Source organism: Phoenix dactylifera, chromosome 1 (assembly GCF_009389715.1).
Source record: "Phoenix dactylifera cultivar Barhee BC4 chromosome 1, palm_55x_up_171113_PBpolish2nd_filt_p, whole genome shotgun sequence".
NCBI classification, from domain to species: domain Eukaryota; kingdom Viridiplantae; phylum Streptophyta; class Magnoliopsida; order Arecales; family Arecaceae; genus Phoenix; species Phoenix dactylifera.
Window position 1 is genome coordinate 34,161,293 of NC_052392.1, and position 20,707 is coordinate 34,181,999.

Genomic DNA, 20,707 nt, shown 5'->3' on the forward strand with positions numbered 1-20,707 from the left:
ATTATTGCCGTACGAAAATAATAATATTATTCTGAGACAATCTTGTATATTCAAGAGTTGTTATTGATTCGATCTGATTTATGTGATTTATCAAATATCACATGTCTGTCGATATAGCTGATTGATTTATCTGATAATGTGGTAGTAAGAAGAAACAGAAGATGACTGTTGCAGTGAGGATAGAGCTTAGAGAGAAAGCAACCGAAGGTCAATGATTCTCGTAGATGAAGGTACTATAAAAGAGGAGCAAGAAGCCTCGAAATGAAAAATGAAGGAGTCGGAGGCAGCAAATAAAATTAGAGATAAAGAGAAAGGAGTAAAGCTATGGTGAGGAGAGACAACCGAAGATCTGAAGCTGAGGAGAAAAGCGGTAGAGAGGAGCTATGAATCCATTAGAAAATAAAGGATCTTCAGATATTAATCTATAAAAAATAGAGGGTATGTAGATCTATTATGGAATAAGATCTTCGAATGTTGGTTTACTAGTAAATAGAGGATCTGCAGGGAAACAAATTAAGAATATGCAAATCTACCAGAAAATAGAGAACTTTAGGTGTTGATTCACCAAGAAATATAGATTGATAAATCGGTAATAAAAGTCTTAAGAGCTTCTAGACATGGCAATGATGGCCACAACGGCCATGGAAAAGATGACGACAATAGATCAGGTGATCAAGAGCAATCAGTTTCTTCCACAAAGGGCTTATGATAACGGTACACAAATGCATATGTTGGATAATGTGACAGATGGGATGTAACATTTTAGCCTCTCATATATCCACAAATGTTATGTACGAGGGTAATAATTTTTTTACCATCATTTTTTTTAAAAGTATTTTTTTTTTAATTTAGTTACAAAATAAATGTTAAAGTTCCTCATTTTTTAGAAATATAGTTACCAAACAATAAATATCCAAAAATTCTACGTACCAAAGCTAATAATTCTATTATCATTTTTTTAAAAAATATTTTCTTAATTTGGTTACTAAACTAATGTTAAAGTTTTATGTTATTTTAGAAAAATAATTATCAAATAAAAAATATTTTCTGGTTAGAAACTCTACCGGGAAAAGTCTCTATTGGCAAAAGATCACGGCAATCACAAACATCTATTACTGTATTTCCTTCTGCAAATACTTTGTGGTACATCCACCATGCATATGTTGGATATCAGATAGGATGTAACAGTTTTAGCCCCCCATGTGTCCAAAATTGCTACGGACCAAAAATAGTAAACAGGGACTAAAAATTATAGTCCGGTCCAACACTGGACCGGCCTTTAATTACCCCTTTTTAATAGCAATTTTTTCCCCGCATGCATGGGACGGGCTGCCACCCTGGCTGTTTTAACCAAATTAACCATCTTTTTTTTTTTTTTGACCCTGGTTAAATCCCACGGTAGGAAAGGGTAATTGTGCAGCACTACGGTTGCACGTGTGCATATAGTTACAGGACAAGTTTAAATTAAAAAATACTTTGAGGACCAATATTTGTACCGGCCAAGTTCTGTGGTCATGTGTCACGAGATTATTGGTCTCTAAGCTTGTGTCTCATTATTCTTCTACTTCTATCGTGCCATATGGGATGACTCGTTTTGGGCTAATATATTTGGGCCTCATAGCATTGCTCATCCGCAGTTCACCCTCTTCCAGAAACAGATAGCAGAGGCGTAGACGAAATTTGTTCCCCAAAATGCTCTTCGGTTTTGGCGCCATCGGTTTCAAAATTATGTACGGGCGGCCCCACGGCCCCCACCCAAACCTTCCATTCTCGTCGGCGGTCGTCGCTCCGACTCCGGCCCCACCTCTCTCCGTTCTTTTCCCCATAAAAGGGCTCGGACGACCTCTGAGTTCTAAGGTTTGCGCTGTCTCCTTGGAGAAGGGAAGGAGAATGTCTGGTCTCCAGTTGCGATCCTCCGGTCGAGCGGAGTTCACTTCGTGCGGATCTTTGCTCCAGCAACTACAGGTTTGATTCTCTCTCCTCCTAAGAAGGCTTCGTTGATCCGTTTCTTGTTCCTCCGTTCTCTTCTCTTGATGTCTTGATGCCCTGCCTTCTTTAACTCCTAGAATTGATTTTTCTTCGTTTTGATTCCGTATAACAACGTGCTGTTGGCTCGTTTTTGGATTTTTGATCAATTTCTTGCAAGAATTTCTCGGTGCTACCTGGACAAGAAATGAATCGAAATTCTAGGTTTTTTGTTTTTTTAGTTTGTTTCTTGCTGAATTCACTTTGTTTTCTTTCTGGGAGGGGAAAGTTATTACTATGATATATCTGATTTCCGTTCCTTTTTCGGTAATTTCTGTGTATTAGACATTTTTACGGAAAATTTTGTTTAGTTTTTGATCATAATGCCAGCAGGATGTTTGGAGCTTTCTGGTTTTGTTGGAAATTTTTTCACATTGTTTTGTGCTTCTTTAATCATATTTCGTCATAATTCTAGGGTTTTAGGTTTTGTTTCTCTTGTTTATTGCTGAATTCTTATTTATTGTTCTTATTTTTATTACTGTGTTAGGTATATTCTTTACTTCATATTTATATTAACTTTCTGTGGAATTGGTATTCTGGTGGAGATTTTAGTTAGGTGTTTGATCACTTTACCAACAGAGCCTTTGGAGTTTGCTGATTTTATTGGATATTTTTTTTGCACATTGACTATTTCTTTAATCACATTTTATTACAATTTCCTATTTGATTATTCAGTAAATAACATTTTCTATTTTTCAGCTCGTTAATATTTGCCCATCAGATATTGCATGCTTATGCTCCTCCAACTTCTTGTCCCCCACTTCTTCTTGTTCTTTAATAATCTCTGGATAATCTAATGAGTAAATCTGTGGTGCAAACCTCCAGGTCAAGAAAGTTTCATGGCAAATCCTTTTTATGTTTATACAAAAAAATGCACCAGCACATTTTTGTATTTGCTTTCCCTAGAATTAAATATAATTATATAAGTGCAGATCACAAGGCTATGCTTATTATGAATAATTGTCGCTTCATGGTTTCAATAGAAATTTAAATGCAAATGTTGCATGTAGTTTCCATTTTGGGCACCAAGCATCAGGTAATGTTAACATTGCAGTTCAAAAGCTACAAGCAAATTATTTACTTATGTGCATCTGTGACAACTACATAGCAGCTTAAGATTAATAAGAAAATCATCAGCAGTTTAAATGATAGTGCCCTTCAAGAATTCAGAGAAAAGGTTTCTTGTCATATTCTGTTATTCCTAAATTGCGTTTGTTTTAGTGGGTTATGACAGGCTTAAATTTGATCTCTGAAATGCAGTATGAAAAAGAATGAAATATATAATCTCTACAAGTGCGCCTGCTTATGTATATAAATATAATACTTATTATTTTTTGCCACAATGTTATAATTATTGTGATGATGGTGTTTATGTGGAGCCAGGATTTATGGGATGAAATAGGGGAGAGTGACCATGAAAGGGATAAGATGATACTGCAGCTTGAACAAGAATGCCTCGACGTATACAGAAGGAAAGTTGACCAAGCCAGAAAGCACAAGGAAAATTTGCATCAGACCTTAGCTGAAGGTGAAGCTGAAATGTCTAATCTCATCTCGACACTTGGAGAGCGTGAGTCTTTTGTGCGGGTTGGTACCTTTGTCCTTTTTTAAAATATTTTCTTATGACTTGCTATCCTGTTCATTTTTCTGTCAGACCCAAACTCTGACTATAACGTTTTTGCTATTATGACATTGCCTTCTTCCTTAGTTAGAAAAATCAAAAGGCACACTCAAAGAACAGGTTGCTGCGATAAGACCTTTATTGGATGACTTGAGGCGGATAAGAGAGGAAAGAGTCAAGGAATTTTCAGATGTTCAGGTGCAGATCATGCAGATATGTGCAGAAATAGCTGGAAACACCTATCAGGGGAGTTATCCCCAAGTGGATGAGCGAGATTTGACTCTGAAGAGGCTTGGAGAGTTGAAATCTCAGCTTCAGGAGCTTCAGAAAGATAAGGTTATTCTTCTTATTAGATTGTTTTCTCCTTTTTTCCTCTATTTCTAACAATATTGGTTTATCTTACTTTTATGTTTGATTTCACAGAACCTCCGGTTGCAGAAGGTTAATGTCCATATCAAAACAATACATGAACTGTCATCTGTGATGGCTGTGGATTTCAATAAAATGCTCTGCGAAGTTCATCCGAGCTTCATTGATTGTGCAAATAGCCATTTTAAGAATATTAGCAATGAAACCCTCGCTAGATTGGCAGGAACTGTTCATTCACTAAAGCAAGAGAAGAAACAGAAGCTACGAAAGGTTAGGACAAGAGTTCGGTTTTATTGTACTGTTTATGTAATTCCATACATTAAATATAGCTGTTGTTTGTATATCTTCATAGGATGATGGGGAACTAATGTTGAACAAGAAAAAATCCTTTTGGTATACTGATATAGATGTTTTAGGTCCTTTAATGCTCTGCTAGACAACTAAATTATTGTTTTACATTCACAGCATCGAGAAAGACACTTGGAACATATGTGAACCAATGGTTAACCAACAACCATGTCTATGTTATGGACTTAGTGAGTTAAGTGTAATACAAGTATGGTGATGCACCTTGACCTTTTGTTCATATTGTTTACAGCTGATTATATATCCGAAGCTTAACATGTTTGGTAAAATCTATTATGCTACTGAAAGTTCATTAGCATGTAGGCAATCAAACAACAATTAGGTCCTGGTCCTGATACCTGTCCCAGTCTGGTTCTGGTTTGAGATGCTCCTGGTTTTGGTTGGAATGGCCTGGGATGACCATTAACAATAAGAATGAAGAGGGAACAAAGTTATATCTGGAGAGATCGGGCCATCACGACTGTTGGGATGCAACCATCATAGTCTGTCCTAGCCGTTACCAACCGGGATGCTCTGGATGTTCCAGTTCACGAGCAAACCAGCATCCTGGGTGTGTCCCAGGTACTGTTCTCTCGTCGAAATGGTACGGTACAAGTCGCTCATGTCGCGAGGCACTAGGGCATGAATCCTTATGAAAAATATTGTTCATAAATAATGTTAATACTTTATTACTGAAAATTATTTGCTCACAGGCAATTTCATTGATGATTTTTTCATCAAACAATTTAAGCAAATTTCTTTCTTGAAAACTTCTGATCAGTTTATTCAACCTTTTTGGGCCCAGTTTTTAGTAGTGGTTCTATTTTATTATAATGGTCCCTAGTGAGATCGTTACTGACTACTGCAATGGTTATAATAGCCATTGTTTGGCCCATACTGTGTTATTTGGAGTTCTTTAATATAAAAAAACTGCTACAATGGCCCTTATAATGGCATTATATTGGAAAACAATGGGAAGAACAGACAATTACGGGAAAATAACATCATATTACTAATTTCTGTTTACTTAATACTTTGTTAGGTGGTAAACCTTTTCTTTGTAGGATAAATTTGAGTTTTGATACGAAATGTTATTTTATTAAGGGAACACTGCAAATGTCACTTAATTGCAATTATTTGTGTTATAACAGTCTGTTATAAGACTAAATAACTGGTATATCACCCATTATCTTTTTACCCATTTATTATATATAATTTAACAGCTGTTAGAATGTTATTACTGCTGTTATTTTAAGCCATGTTTTTATATGAATCCTAATTTAGGTATTCGAAATAAGTTCATCAAATGAACCTTGTTTCTGTATACTTTTACTCTATGAAACATTTTATCACACATGAATTTGTGAATGGTAGGTCAAGTTTTGACTTTGATGTAGTTAATTAACTCAAATTTGTAATTAGGAGGTTAGGAATGTATGTTTTCTCATTCCTTGCTTCTTCTAGGGAGGATGATCATGTAATCTCTCATAGTGAGTTGTTAATTTTCATCAAGCAATTACTAGTTAAAGCAGGAGAGTTACCTGAGTAGATGTTATAATTGAAATTTGATATGCTATAGAAGTTCAATATTGCAATATTGTTGGTGATGCCTTTTAGGCTGTAAGACTCCATCTGCTTATTAACTGCCAGTATAATCATTAATTTCTTATGCTACATAATTGATATGGATTCTGGACCAGCTTGTTTTACACTTATCATCATCATGGCTGAAAGCTGCTGAAATTAATTACTGTCTAGTTCTTAATTTGTATTTGATCATCTATAATATTTGCTTGTACTAATTGTATTCCTTTTGATTTGTAGCTTCAAGATCTAGGGAGCACATTCATTGAGTTGTGGAACCTCATGGATACACCAGTGGATGTGCAAAAAAAATTTGACCATGTGACATGCTTGATTTCAGCATCTGTTGATACAGTATTAGATCAAGGATCCCTTTCACTTGATGTCATTGAGCAGGTAGTCATCTTGCTTCTAAGTTCCTTTTTCCACCAAAAATGATCTAATATCTTGTTATTAGAGCTATTACTGTCTGTTACTATCTATTCCATAATATACATTTTACTTATTAGGCTGAACATGAAGTTGAAAGACTAAACATTCTAAAAATTAGCAAAATGAAAGAGCTTATCTTGAAGAAGCAAAATGAGCTTGAAGAAATCTACAGAGCTGTTCACATGGATGTTGATGGTGATGCAGCACAAGGGATGCTTCTCAGCCTCATTGAATCTGGTTTACCTCAAATTCACTATTTACCAAGTTTGATGTATAATTGAAACCTGATTTTTTATTTGTAGTTTCTGCATGGTAAACAAAAATGTCGAGTGTTTTTCTGCTTTCAATGAATTTAGCTCTTGTGCAAGATTGTCTCTTCCTCACAATATATGAAATAGCAACCACATCAGTCTAGGGGTGTGTTATACATGTGTATATCTGATCTTGTTTCTGCATGAATGTCTTATGCTTTTATTTTTCAATTTAGTTTTATATAGTTAGATTCATGCACTTTATTGAAATATCTGATCTTGTATATATGCATGTATATTGAAAGATCTATTATATGTATCCATGCTTGATCTTGTTTTGAGCAAGTTAGCATATTGTAGTAGAGAAAATATTTATCTTCAATCATTTTAGTAAAACAAAATATCCCTTAGGTCTATACTACCACCTTCATCATGATTACCTGTTCATGGCCTGGACGGCTCGCCCGGCCTACCAGAGTCCAAAGCACTTCGGACGGCCTGAGCCTACACTTTAAACACGAGGGGTTGGGCTGAGCATGAAATATGAACCTTCTTGTTAAAACAGGCCGGACTTATGTTTAGTTTAGCCTGGCTTAAGCTTTAAAAATATTAATAGCTGTCCTCCATGCACCAACACTCCTTATGAACAACCATAAACGCAAGTTCATACGCCATACCAATCCTTTTCAATTATTTAATCTTTGCAAGTATTTTTATATTTTTTAAACTAGAAAAAAAGGGTCCAAGAAGCCCAATGCCTAGCTTGAAGCCTGAAACCTGAGTAAGTACCGGTCTCTGGTTTAACTAATTTCAGTTATATCTTTAGTTGAGCCCAACCCGCCCATTGAACAAGTCCAATCCTGATTTATAAGACAGCTGTCATTGCCATGAGCAATGGATGATTGTTGGAAAGCACACTTTGATTCCGTAAGGAACTTTAAGTTCTCTTTGACTATAATAATATAGGACCTTCTTAGCACCCTTCCAACAGTACAACAGCAATCATGCCTGAGCAAAAAAATGTTGATCCATCTACATGGATGAAGGTGTTAGAAATTTGTTACAGTCACTCGGCAAGTGTTAATGAAATCATAATTTATCATGAGACATTAGTTCTGTAACTAAAGCCAAGATGCTCATAAACCAATAGTATTCTATTGTTTCTTGAAAGTTGCAAGTTTCCCTGACATAGGGACTTATGCTGTGGACATATTTCTCATGAAGATATGACATCTTGTTAATTCCCACTGAGCACTTCTCCCAGAAAGCTTCAGAACTAAGACTGATTTCTTGTTGTTCTTCTTTTTTCTTTTGTTGATATTGATCTTACAGTTATTGATCAGATTAATAACATATTTCCTAACCAAATAATCAGTATATAGTTTAAAAATGAGTAACATTTATTTTTTAATGGAATTCTAGGGAAAGTAGATCTCTCTGAGCTTTTCTCAAACATGGACGATCAGATTGCGACAGCCAAAGAGCAAGCTCTAAGCAGGAAAGACATTTTGGAGAAGGTGGAGAAATGGGTGTTTGCATCTGAGGAAGAGAAATGGCTTGATGACTATGAGAGGGTAACCTTGCATTATTTTCATACCTTGATTGTGTTGAATTAAAATGTAGTATGGATTCTGCAGAATGGTTTTTTTAATCTCACCAGAACATCTGTGAAGAGGTAGGTCTTTTGGCTCTCCCCGAGGACAAAAATCTCTTCATATATGTTCTTTCATCAGCCATGATAATATTCTAGCTATGTTATCTGCTTTACTGCCTCCTGTTGGTAATTCTAGTTCAATGTCATGTTGCCTTAGTTTATGGTTGTATAACCCACAAATTCATAGTTTGGCTTTATATTCTTTTGCCATACATTACACTAATGCATTCAATTACATAACATATTTTTATTCTTGTTTACTTATCTATTAGGTTAATCTTTTACATAATAGTTAGTTAAAAGTAAAGCTAATTAATTGCACTTGTTGTAATGAATGAAATTAAATTAAGCATATGAGAACACAGAATAATGGGGATAGCTGGACAAGATCCATATTTTTTTCTTTACCTACATGCTCTTTTCAAGCTGCAGATTACCTGTTAGCAGCCAGTTTTTCCTGTTGTTGGCTCCCGAATTCTTGTCTAGAAGATAATCAAATAAACTGGCCTCCTCATGTGCAATATCTAAGAGAGTTTTCATTGAGCATTCTTGAATAATTTTCATATAACTCGTGTTTAAGTAATTGCTCTACATCCTCAAAGGTAGAAGTTATATTGGGTTGGATCATGTTGAGTTTGGGTACTTTACAGCCCATACATGGACCAACAAGAGGTTCTCGTATAAATGTTAAAACAAAATCAAACCCTCCAAGGACTAGGTCAGGTCCGTGTTTGGGTAGTTGAGATTTTATAAGACCCATCGGGTTGGATCAGGGTTGCGTATGTGAAGACTTGTGTCTTACCCTATGCTCCAGGGGTTTGGATTGGGTGTGGTCTTGAGTTCCCAAGTGGGTATTAATGTTAATAAGTTCGATGCCCATCATACAATCAAAACAATTCACTAATGGCAAAAGTTAAAAGTATAACTAATGAATTACAAGAATTGTAAAGGTCACAAGTGCAAGACTATGCATACCAGGTAAACCATTGAGTGTGGATTGGGACAGGGTTCTAGGTGGAGCAAGGCAGAATTTTACCAGATCCAGACCTGGAGTGAGAGTTTTGATGACTCTATTTTTTGAATCCATATCTGACCTGTAGGCTTATAGGTCTGTATCAAGTATGGTTCTACAAGTTTTTGGGACACCCTATTTGCAGGTAAGATGATCTGGCTATGGACCATAAGGGGATCCATTTTTCTGTCTTCCATGCATAAGCGCTGGTCCCCCCCTGACCTTTTGATTTGTTTTATGTAAATGTCATTTTTATTGTTGGTTCCCATTTTCGCAAACATAAGAAAGAAAGCTTGTACTTAAGCTAGTTTATGAATATACAATTCATGACTACAACATGTAGACTAAAAACCAACGTTAGTAGAAAAAGAATAAACACCTGTATGTTCCCCCTTGTCCAGTTCTTGCTTTCGTGATTTTTGTTCAACATTTTAGTCTTTATGCATCAAATATCTATTCGATGGTTTGCTTTCAGGAAAATATTTACTTTAGATCCTTTGCTGGAGACCTGTTTAAAATGGGATATCTAAAGAGTTTCAGTTACTAGGAATGATCTGAGAAATAGTTTAATAAAATGCAAAAATGTGCCATATCTACAAGAAGGTCGAGTTTCACTGATGGGCATTTATCTGTTAACAAGTATTTAAAAGAAAAAGATGAATGTGTGATTTTAGGATGACGAAGAGGGCTTGTCTAGAGCAGCATCAGACACCCCTTTGGGTATCATCTGCTATCGTGGTTGTCCATTTTGGCTATAGAGGAAGAACATGCTGTTTTCATGGCATTTTTTGGCCATATATATCTGTAGTTCTATAGTTCGTAGATGTGACTTTTCGTGACCTAAGTACATGCAACTCAACTCATTTCAATTAAGCCTAGGCCAGTTTGGGTTGGCTACATGAATCCTGTTCCTCCATTCTGCTCGGTGTAGGAGTAGACTTTCTAAAAGATGTTAAGATTGTACTTCATTCTGTGTGATTTTTGCTCCATCTCTACCCTGCTTCATTCCTTTTACATAGTAACCTAGGTATATGTGATAGAAAATTGTCAATAGGAGATGCAATGCATGTGGTCTCGAGTTCTAACTTAATAATGCAAAATGTCACTCCAAAAAGATAGAAATGAGATGATAAAAGAGAAACAAGAGGAAGAAGATATGATTCCACAAGGTCATATCTGTAGAAGAGAATAGCAAACAAATTGTGCCCCAATGTTGCTCTTTTGCTAATGTGTGCTTTTTATTTTTATTCTTGTGTTACAAGACTCGCCCTAAAACCAATGGGTTTCACTAAATTATATTTCTAGCTTTTTGGTAAGGGCATAAGACCCTACATCTACTTGTGTTTTTTGGTCTTGCAAGTCTTATACAATGTAGAGTATGTTTTTGCCCTCTCAACCTTGATGGTATAAATATTTTTTCATGCTAAAAGTTTTCCATGGCAGCCACAAACCGTTTTGTGTCAAGGATATGTCAAACTTCCACATAATGTCACACCACATTATCATCAAGTTGCATGTAAGGTGAATATTATCTTATTTAACCAGGAAGGCTTGTAAGCACTTGGTTGGCTTTTCATCTTAAAAAAAATTAGCTGGTGATAGGGAGCAAGGTACAATATGTTTTGGGAACCCCCTGAATTATGAATTACCAATCTTAGGATGTTCTAGAAAAAGGATAATTTTTTTTCCCTTTTTTCTTTTTGCAAGTTGTAGTCTATAAATTTTCTTGAGCCAAGATAACAAATATTTTCTTGTCATGGCTGGTATATGGTTTGCACTCTTAGCTATCACATGTTAATTGGATTTAATCATACAAATTGAATTTAAAAAATAAAAAAATTACCAAGAAAATACTTTGAATTTGAAAAGATAAGATTATTGTATTAAGGAGCATATTCTTATACCAATGCTAGTTAGGTTCATTTTTGCTTTAGTAGGTGTCAGATGTAACCTAAAGTAGTTTCCTTTTTACCTATTAAATGTTTATCTGAAATATGCTTTTTCAAATGAACAAGAAATATATAATAAGCACTGTAGGGCCCCGCGGATGGAGTTTAAGATATGTTTTCATTGTAATGAGATGTCCCGTCTAGGTTTCGCCATGAAATTTATTTACTTATGCTGTTAATGCATAAAATTAGTTGTGAAATACTAGTTTGCATGATGAGTTACTTGGAACTTGGAACTCTGAAGTGTACATGTTATATAACAAACAACAAGACAATCCAGAATGATTTATGATGCTAGATTTCTCTAGTATAGTTTAAATCTATGCTTATTTTTTGGATGATTATGATCTTATTAAACAGGTAAATTTTGGATAGTTTTGATGCATATATATAGTTCGGACAATACTTTATGCTACTTATTTCTTAAATTATATTTTTTTCGCAATTGTCAACACCCTGCTCTTTTTCAAATCCTCATTTTGGCATTATTCTCTGTTAAAGGTATTCTATGAAATAGGACCAAGAGGTTTTTATCTCTTGAAAGAGGTAGTACGTTTAAGAGGCTTTATGGTTAATAGGAAGTAGGAGCCTTTGCCCATCTTAATGAGACACATGTTTTTGGAATATTTCTCTTAAAAATGGTACAGAATTGTTATCAGATGTAGGCTTATTGCCAGTAATTTTCTAAATGAGGCAAACAAATGTCTTCTGAAAATGGTCAATATACTGTGAGTTCTCATTGCCATAGGCACAAACTATGCTGCCCATGAAAAAATCTATGTTATGTGGAGATAGTCAGACAGATGATTGCTACTAGTTCGTCATGAGTTCTTTGAATAAATTCTTTTCTTGTCATGAGATAGGCTGTTGAGGATGAAACTTTGGTCACATCTAAATTACATGCTATGCTAATACAAAAAAGAGGACACGAGCTTTCCATGCAAACATATATACTAAAATGCCAAATAAGACAAGTTAGTACTTCAATAAGCAAAATACCATGTAATGTACATATACAGAATTTGTAAAAATTAAAAAAATATATGTCACCTATATATAGATATCTTGGTATCAAATAGAAATCTATTATTTTGAACTTTTGTACGCTCCCTAACAACAATCTTTAATCAGTTAGATATTGGACTCATCTTAGTTATTTTAGGAATGATAGGTGAAGCTTATGGACTTTCTTTTCTTTTCTTTATTTTGTTCACTCATTTCAATGCTTTTGTAGGATCAAAATCGTTATAATGCTGGTCGAGGAGCACATAAGAATCTGAAGCGTGCAGAAAAAGCTCGGGTACTTGTTAGCAAAATACCCTGTGAGTGTTATCTTTTTCTAGAAGTGAGTTAAATTTTATTTGACTCCTCGTAGATTATATATTCTCTTTTTGTTTGATTTTTACATTTTAATCCACATGGATTGTATGGTAATTGGTTCACTGGTATTAGTTTTGTAGGCATGAGGGGCAGTCATTTAAACTTGCTCAAGCTATAAATTGTTTTAATTAAGATATTTAAACCTAGTTTTTAGAATAATCTTAGTTCATAATCCAACTATCGAACATTGGAGTAGTTATATGGGCTTGAAGCTTTATAGTGTTTGTTTATGTTGTTTTTATTGTCAAATATGTCTAATTTATGAATTTGTTATGTTCATGTCCATACATACTTATGTGCATACATCTATGTAGACATGCACAAACCCCTAGTTTATTAATATATTTGTATAAATGCTAGTTTATATGAGAACTGGCAACTTGCAGAAAAAAAGCATACCAGATTTCTTAAAGAATTTTTTCAAGGTACAGTGTTCATTAAGGAAAGTGGAAGGATTTCGAGTCCAAATATGCATTTGGGCTCCGAAGCCTTTTTCTTTACACATAGATAGATAGCTTCAAGTGATTCAAGGTAACATAGTATTACATAATCCAAGTATAATTTAGTTTAATTTCCATAGCAAATTAAATTAATGAAAATATCTTAAAAGAATGATTGATTGGTTTAAAAGTTATTAGCTACTTGTCTTTTGTTATAAAGGATAAGTAGAATACAATCAAGGGTCTAAATAGCAGTTGTGATATGCAGGGAGCTGGGATATGACATGGGGGGCACCACATTGTTTGTAATCAATCGCTATTTATAAAATAAGAAACCATAAAATAGATATCAATGAGTAGAAAATTAGCAATAGACCATTAAAATTAGAAATAGGAAGATAGGGGTGGAGAAGGTAGAGAAGCCAACATGGCAAGAAGAATGGGAAAATGAGGCTGTTAGAACATATTTCCATGCATTAGAGTTTGGCACATGCTATGCATGTGAGTGGTTCTGCGGATAACAATCATCCTCCAATCCTAGTTTATTATTTTAGTTTGATACATATTCCCCCAACTTTTATAGGTGCACTTCTCTTGTACCTTTTCCGAAAAGTAACAAATGTACTAATTGGGGTTATGTTAATTTGAGATGGGAGTGTTGTTAGGAGTGTGGAGACAATCATATGAGATAGTGCCTCACAGACACTCAAGTTTATGTTTAATATTGGAACTAACATACATATGTCCACACACATAGAGTAGTCGTCTATTTTTTTCCTTTTTATTATGCGGTATTGTTATAATGGTATTTCCATCTCAAATAGATATTTATTAATTTTTTGCCCTTCTAGATATGGTATAGCATATAATTTCCCAATGTGTCTCTCTTTAGAACTTTCTTTTAAGAAGATTAATGTATGCAAATGGCTGTTCCATTTATCTTAAAATGTCTATGTCCAAGGCCTGGCATCATCCTTAACTAGCTGAGAAACTCCATAAGGTAGACTGATACATGGTTATTTGGACATCCATGGAACAATCATCTCTAGTGAGCTAGTACAGAACAAATTTACTTTTTTAGAGTGTATCATTAAGCTTATCTTTGGCTCCCAACACGCTTCATATCCATTAATGGCATATGCAAGAGGCCAAGCGGATGATTTGTCACTGTATAGAATCTCTAAAAGCTAATAAGTTGTTTGCATACTTCAGTTTTAAAAGCCTTCCAGATGCAATACCTTCAATGAAGTAATGTTCATGCCATGCTTCAAGGGCATTACTGCTACCTATTAATTAGGCAAAGAGAACTGCTACTCGATCATTCCATTTTCACAAAATGCTAGGAAACCCAGTTGGTTTAATAGGAACAACCAAAGAAGCATTAATATGTAGAGTAAGATCCCATTCATTGGAAGTAGTCTATTTTACCACTAGTCACCTGTGGCTGCTTTTCATAGGCACACCCCCATTTATGACAAGTTTATGCCCCTTGGTCGTTGGCTTCCATGCAAAAAGTGAGTGAGATACTCTTGTCCTTCAGCAAAATGCGTACCACAAAGTGATAAGTCCATTATATGGGATCTATTATGCAAAATAATCAAAAGATATATGAAGATATAAATAATAGGATTAGAGCTAGTTGGATGAATTTGTGAGTACTGTTTGGGATATTGTCTTATTGGCACATACCTTGGTGGCTTAAAAGGAAACTTTGTAAAGCAAGCCCTGCAAAGATGTAAAGCTTAGATATTAGGCAATGAAGAGGGTTTAGTAAAAGTTCAGCATGGCAAAAGTAGAAAGGATATATTGAAAATGAGTATAATAGAGAAGTTGTTGGAGTTGCATAACATTAAGAACAAAGTGATGGAAAATCAATTGAGATGGTATGGGCATGGATAATAATGATGTGAGGGGCCTCCAATAAGAAGAGATACTTTAATTTGTTTTGAAGTATGCGGGATGGGAAGATCTAAGATAAGATTGATAGAGATTGGGAGAAAAGATATGGAAACCTGAAATAAAATAGAGATGACCCTAAATGGGAATTCTAGCGGCTGTAAATCCATAAAGCTAACCCAAAAGAATTCCCTTATGGAGAAGAAGGCTTGAAATTGGCGGAGATCTTTGGCAATTCTGGTGGTGGAACTCAAAGGAGGAGGAAGGGGTTTAAATAGCTGAAATCTCTGAGTTCTAGATGAACTTGGATTGCCCTAGGAGTCCCAGATTTCTGCCGGAATTGAAGGAGGATAGGAGTCTTCTTCTCTGCTGCATCGTGCCACAAGGCACGATGGCCTTGGGCCTGGCCTCTTCGGGCTGGCTCCCAGGCCCAAGGCAAGTGCAGGCCGGTCAATGGACTGGCCCTCAGATAGTAATGGCGCCTAGCGCATAAGTAGCATTGTAAGATAAGAACAAATGGAATTTGTGCTGTTGTGCTGTTAGTTTTGCTTGTGCATAGGTGTTGTTATTATAACCTAGATGCAAATTGAGTTCAAATCATCATTAATGTTGCTCTGAGAAAGCTGTCTGAAATAAAATGTGTGGAGCTTAACTAAGTACACTCCTCTGCAATTCACTTGTTTAATATGTGATAAATACGATTTATAGTTGCTATCTGTAAATTTTGGGCTGTAACTTTTTCCTATCTTTTTAAACTTTTAACAATGGGGATACTACTTGCAGTACTATTTTGGGCTGTAATATTTGTACATCTTTCATTTTTTAATTCATATGTTTATTTTCTCTCTTGTTCTTTCCTGCAGTGTTAGTTCTCTGACAAACTAACCCTATCATTGTGTAGCCTTGATAGAGAACCTTTCTGCAAAAATAAAAGCCTGGGAGAAGGAAAAAGGGATCCCGTTCATGTATGACAAGGTAGAATTTGAGCTCCGGAAACATATGCCAATTAGTGACAGCTTATGATTTATTTAAAGCTTGTCCTTTTGATATTTCAGGTAAGATTGCTAGGTACCTTGGAAGAATATACTATGCTCAGGCAGCAGAGAGAGGAGGAGAAGCGGCGATCACGGGTGGGCTTTCATTTTCTGTTTTTCTCGCTTCTAGTGTCTATCCGCTAGATGTTCCATATTCTATCTTTTTGAGCTTTAGTTATGGAACTTTTAGCGGTTCTTCTATTAGGGAAAAACTAAATACATGCGCTTGTAGGTGAAGATTGCATAAAGTAGGTACAAATCACACTTTTCTCTTGAATCATGGTCATGTGTATTACTATGTGAGACCCACATTAGGTGACTTATGCCTGTGAGTTATGTATGTCTAACAGCCCTCCTCTGTAAATTTTCCCCTGTTTGCATTTGTATCGACGAGTGCGTCAATTTCAGCGATATTCTCGTCTAAATCAAAGCATGTGTCAAACACTAAAATATAGAGACAACTGGTATTGAGAAGCCTTCAGATTAGATTTATCTTCTTAGCTGTATATTATAGTCTCATTCTTTGTGAAGAGATTATCCGGCTTGATTTTTTGTCCATTTGTGTCATATCTAAACAAAACCAATGCTCTCGTGCACATTCAATGTTCTATCACTAGTATTATTTTTGGAATGCTCTATCAGTGCTTTCACCTTATCCTCTGCTTTGACCTACCCAGTAGTTTATTCCTAACCTGGACAATTTGGCAGATACTTATGTAGTATTCTGGATGGCTGAGCATGTATGATCAGTCAGTAAGACGGACTAGATTAATGGCCTTGTACATTAGTTGGATCAATTAGCAAATTCTGTAATCAACTAGAAACTGCTTGAAATAATTTTCTTGTTGCTGTTTAAATGTTGAGTACTGAGAGCTTGCCAGGGAAATATCTGTGCTTACTTCTTTGGCCTTCATTTTATTTAGGAACAAAAGAGACTGCAGGAGCAGTTTGCTGCAGAACATGAAGCACTGTTTGGGAGTAAGCCCAGCCCAATGCGGCAGTTAACAGTGAAGAAGCCTTTGGGTCAGAGCTCCAATGTGAACACGGTAAGCGGTACACCGACTTCTCGCCGTGTCTCGACACCTTTGGCTCGGCATGGGATCTCATCATCAAGCAAGGATAAAAGGGAGTGTGGAAAGAAAACTGCAATGGTACCTGTGAACTTTGTTGCCCTTCCAAAGGATGACCCTACACAGAATAATTCGGCAATTGTATCACCTTGAAAGTAGCCTGTTTCTCAAACTTGCAATTTGTGCGCTAAGCCATAGAGTTTCATATTTGCATGACATCCAGTGTAAAGTTGTAATTCCTTTTTGTGATGTTCTTGGGGCTCCTTACATTTAAATTTGTTGTGTTACACCCTGGTTGCATTATAAAGAATGATACTCCAAAGTTCACCAGTCTTCAGTTTTGAACCCAATCATGTCCTTACCCAATGTGATTAATAAGTTTGCAAATTGTTTTTGAAGGTTGAACAAAGGATGTGGATGACAATCTGTTCAGGTGCACTGGCCTTATCAATCAATAACTGTGTTTTTATCAAGGCTTGGTAGCCTTTATACATTTCTTCCACACTCCAATTGCAATTCAGTGCCTTATCTTGCCAACAGGATCTTAAGCATCATATTCCTCCAATGAGGACTTGCATCATATTATTCCACTCTTCTTCTTAAGATTAAAATAAGTAATCATTTATCATTATAATTGACCTTACAATTTTGTCTTAAATCTTAGTTGTTCTTGTTGCTACTGATGCTGCTGCTGCTCTTTTTATTTTTATTATCATGCATACAGTTATTATACAATGCCTTAGGCATTAACAAATGCCATTGGTGGAAGCACTAGTCCTTGATACTGGCAAAGCAAATCATATATGAATTAGATACTGGCATATCCATAATTGTGTCCATTATTATTTTATAGATATTGATACTAATTAGATGCTAAAATGTATAACTACATTTGTTTTAAGCTGATATAAATGCATATTTAATATTTATATTATAGATGTAAATGTTGATACAATTTGGATAGCCAAACCTTACAAACCATGGAATCAAAGTTATCACTATGTGGAAGATAAAGAATTAAATCAATATTAATAGTCATTTATTTTATTTTGAAGTTTATGAGAGCCATATAAAATTAAATGGAATTGTAATCAGGATTGGATATCCAAATACGGATCAAATATGAATTTACATCCAGATATATTTGGATATAAAAGTGCGTACAGCCATATATTGTCTGATTGATTCACCTCTTTTGTTTTGTAAATGAAGCAAATATTTTTGGCAAATGGAAATTATATCAGAAAGCTGAAAAGTGGACCAGGATGGTGGCCCGGGAATCAGAAAATATTTCTGGTACCTTGCTTCTAGACAGTCGTTGCAAAGGATCTCAAAGTATCCACTTAAAACCTGAAAATGATGTTAAAAAAAGCATGATGGTGGAGCTTTGTTAGGACAGGCTAAAGATTACAATCATTGAAGTCCTTTTGATTGTGTATATATATGCATGAAATCCTTGAAGACCAGTTAATTTGTCATCTTGCTGCTCACCTAGAATGCTGCCACATGCATGGGTTGCTTAAAGAATTTCTCTAGCCTTTAAATTTCACAACAATCTGATAGGAGTCAGAAGATGAGTTGTATTTCGATACATGACAGATAGTTGCATTAAGAGTATGCAAAGGAATGCAATATTTTATCACAGAGTTTCTCAAGCTCACATTTTATTTCAATTATTATGTAGTATCTATGCAGTCCCTGAAGACTATATTTCAAAATCTTCCAATTCTCCTAGGATATTGCTACAGAGGTGGCCAAAAGATTTATCCAACCTCTAGTCAGTGCTATTCATTTGTGATGTCCATGATTAATTAGGAGAAGAATGTCAGCTTTTCCTAAATGCCTTTGAATTTAAACCCTTATGAGCTCTTCATTAACTGCATGACTCCATTCTTTGTCACATGTAAAAAAAATTGGCTTTCAAAATTTTCTTGATATATTTAAGCCTTCCAGACTCTAATTCGTCACTGTTTGTTTTGATTGCGTAGCCCGAATCTATATATTAGTCCTTGTACATCAGATCTGCTTTTGATTTTCTGAGATTCGCATCCGGCACAACCCATGCCAAAGCAGTTGCAGTCTAACAAGCATTACTTTGCAACAAGAATAAATTCCACACTTTAAATAGGGTTATGCTATAGAATGCATTACTGAAGATTGTTGTGCATCACAAGCGAAATGGGTTTCCCCTCCACCTTCTCTATTTATTGAGCTCATGTCATCCAAGATGACCTTAATGCACCACAATAGTATGAGAATATTGTTGGGTTTCCCATTTCCTTCTTTCAATGTTTTTATTGCTAAAACATGTGTAGAAACCAAATGAATCTTCTAGCCTACTGAAAAGAAGTTGGGACATGAGATGTTGAGATCTTGTTTCCAAAGCAAGCTTAGTTTATTCAACAAGTGCTTCCCTTAGGAATAACCATCTGGCATTGTGGATGTGAGAGAATCACCAATCTGTGACATCACATTGTGAAAATAGAAACAAGTATCATCTAGAAGCATGTCATATCCTTGTGCCTGAGACAATCTTTATATTCTTCTTTTCTTTTCAATGTTTAGATCTTCTAAATGGATTATGTAAGTTGATCACAAGAGTCAATTACAAGCAATTGAGTGATATTGTACAGATTATAGATTACAAGTTTAGTGGGAGGATCAGGAATCGAAATAATCTCCATTATATGCTGACAATAGCAAAAGGGCACAAAAGAGTGCTTTAAAGCAAAAAAAAAAAGTAATAACTTTTAATAAACAAGGTACGCAGGGAATCGTTGTTGTGTTTAGCATGTGAGTGCTCTTTCCTCAGTGGTTTCCATGCAGACCTGAACTTTGTTCTCCAAGTGGCTTGTGTGCTATGGTCATAAAGCATAATATAGTGTTGTTTCCAAAAGAGCAATGAACTTATCCATTCCCGGAGTGCGACATGCACCATGAGATACTTCTACACACCAACCTCTCAGCTATGGAGAGATCCTTCGGTTTAAATCAATATGAAATAAGACAATTGTGGAATCCATCAAAAGGAAATATGGTGCTAAAGCACCATAATCTCCAATTCGTGATATTTTGCATGCTTTGGATAGTGGAAGATCTTTGTGAGGTAACCAAAAATTCCCTTCTCTCAGGTCATACTGCTCCCAATTAGGCTACTATCGAATCGCTAGCTATGACCCACAAATTTGAGATTAAATATTAAACAGTAAATGGATTTATCATTGCTAGTGTTCTAGTGGCATAAAAGTAGAATTTGATGATATCTTGATGGATGAGCAATAAGGTATTCATGCAGTAATTAATGATCTTAGAAGACATTTATTCAGCTTAATTAATTGCCGTAGGTAATTATTCAGAATGATATGGCAGCAGATTAACTATATCTTATGGCTTGTGCATGAAAGTAACTCCTTGAAATTACAAGGTGATCACCATGAAGACTTTGTCAAATAATTTAGAGTTTTCTCCCTTTGTAGTTTAGCTACAAAATCTTGCACTAGTTGAACCAAAAGTACTCTTTTCATCCGGTACACCTGCACCGCATCCTTGATAATAGATGTACATAAATTTAAAGAAATATATTACAATTCGTGCTTATAATTGTGGATTTCTTATATGTAGCCAGGAGAAATGCCTCTTGATTTG

The 20,707-nt window shown here is 35.4% G+C and overlaps 1 protein-coding gene across 1 annotated transcript; it reads left to right on the forward strand.

The window, feature by feature from the left end:
- The first annotated feature begins 1,446 nt into the window (after window positions 1-1,446).
- On the forward strand, window positions 1,447-17,449 carry LOC103710966 (65-kDa microtubule-associated protein 5-like). The gene is made up of 11 exons (XM_008796911.4): window positions 1,447-1,965; window positions 3,409-3,612; window positions 3,734-3,982; window positions 4,070-4,285; window positions 6,185-6,340; window positions 6,454-6,613; window positions 8,050-8,201; window positions 12,477-12,564; window positions 15,860-15,933; window positions 16,014-16,088; window positions 16,916-17,449. The coding sequence occupies exons 1-11, from the start codon at window positions 1,693-1,695 to the stop codon at window positions 17,213-17,215; spliced, it is 1,947 nt and encodes a 648-aa protein (XP_008795133.3). The 5' UTR covers window positions 1,447-1,692; the 3' UTR covers window positions 17,216-17,449.
- Window positions 17,450-20,707: the final 3,258 nt, after the last annotated feature.

What these genes read in the sequence shown, in the direction of transcription:
- LOC103710966 (XM_008796911.4), top strand. Translation starts at nt 1,693, where the DNA reads ATGCTCTTCGGTTTTGGCGCCATCGGTTTCAAAATTATGTACGGGCGG. An exon ending in TCTCAGCCTCATTGAATCTG is followed by an intron (nt 6,614 to 8,049) that starts GTTTACCTCAAA and finishes ATGGAATTCTAG; the next exon opens with GGAAAGTAGATCTCTCTGAG. An exon ending in GGCTTGATGACTATGAGAGG is followed by an intron (nt 8,202 to 12,476) that starts GTAACCTTGCAT and finishes ATGCTTTTGTAG; the next exon opens with GATCAAAATCGTTATAATGC.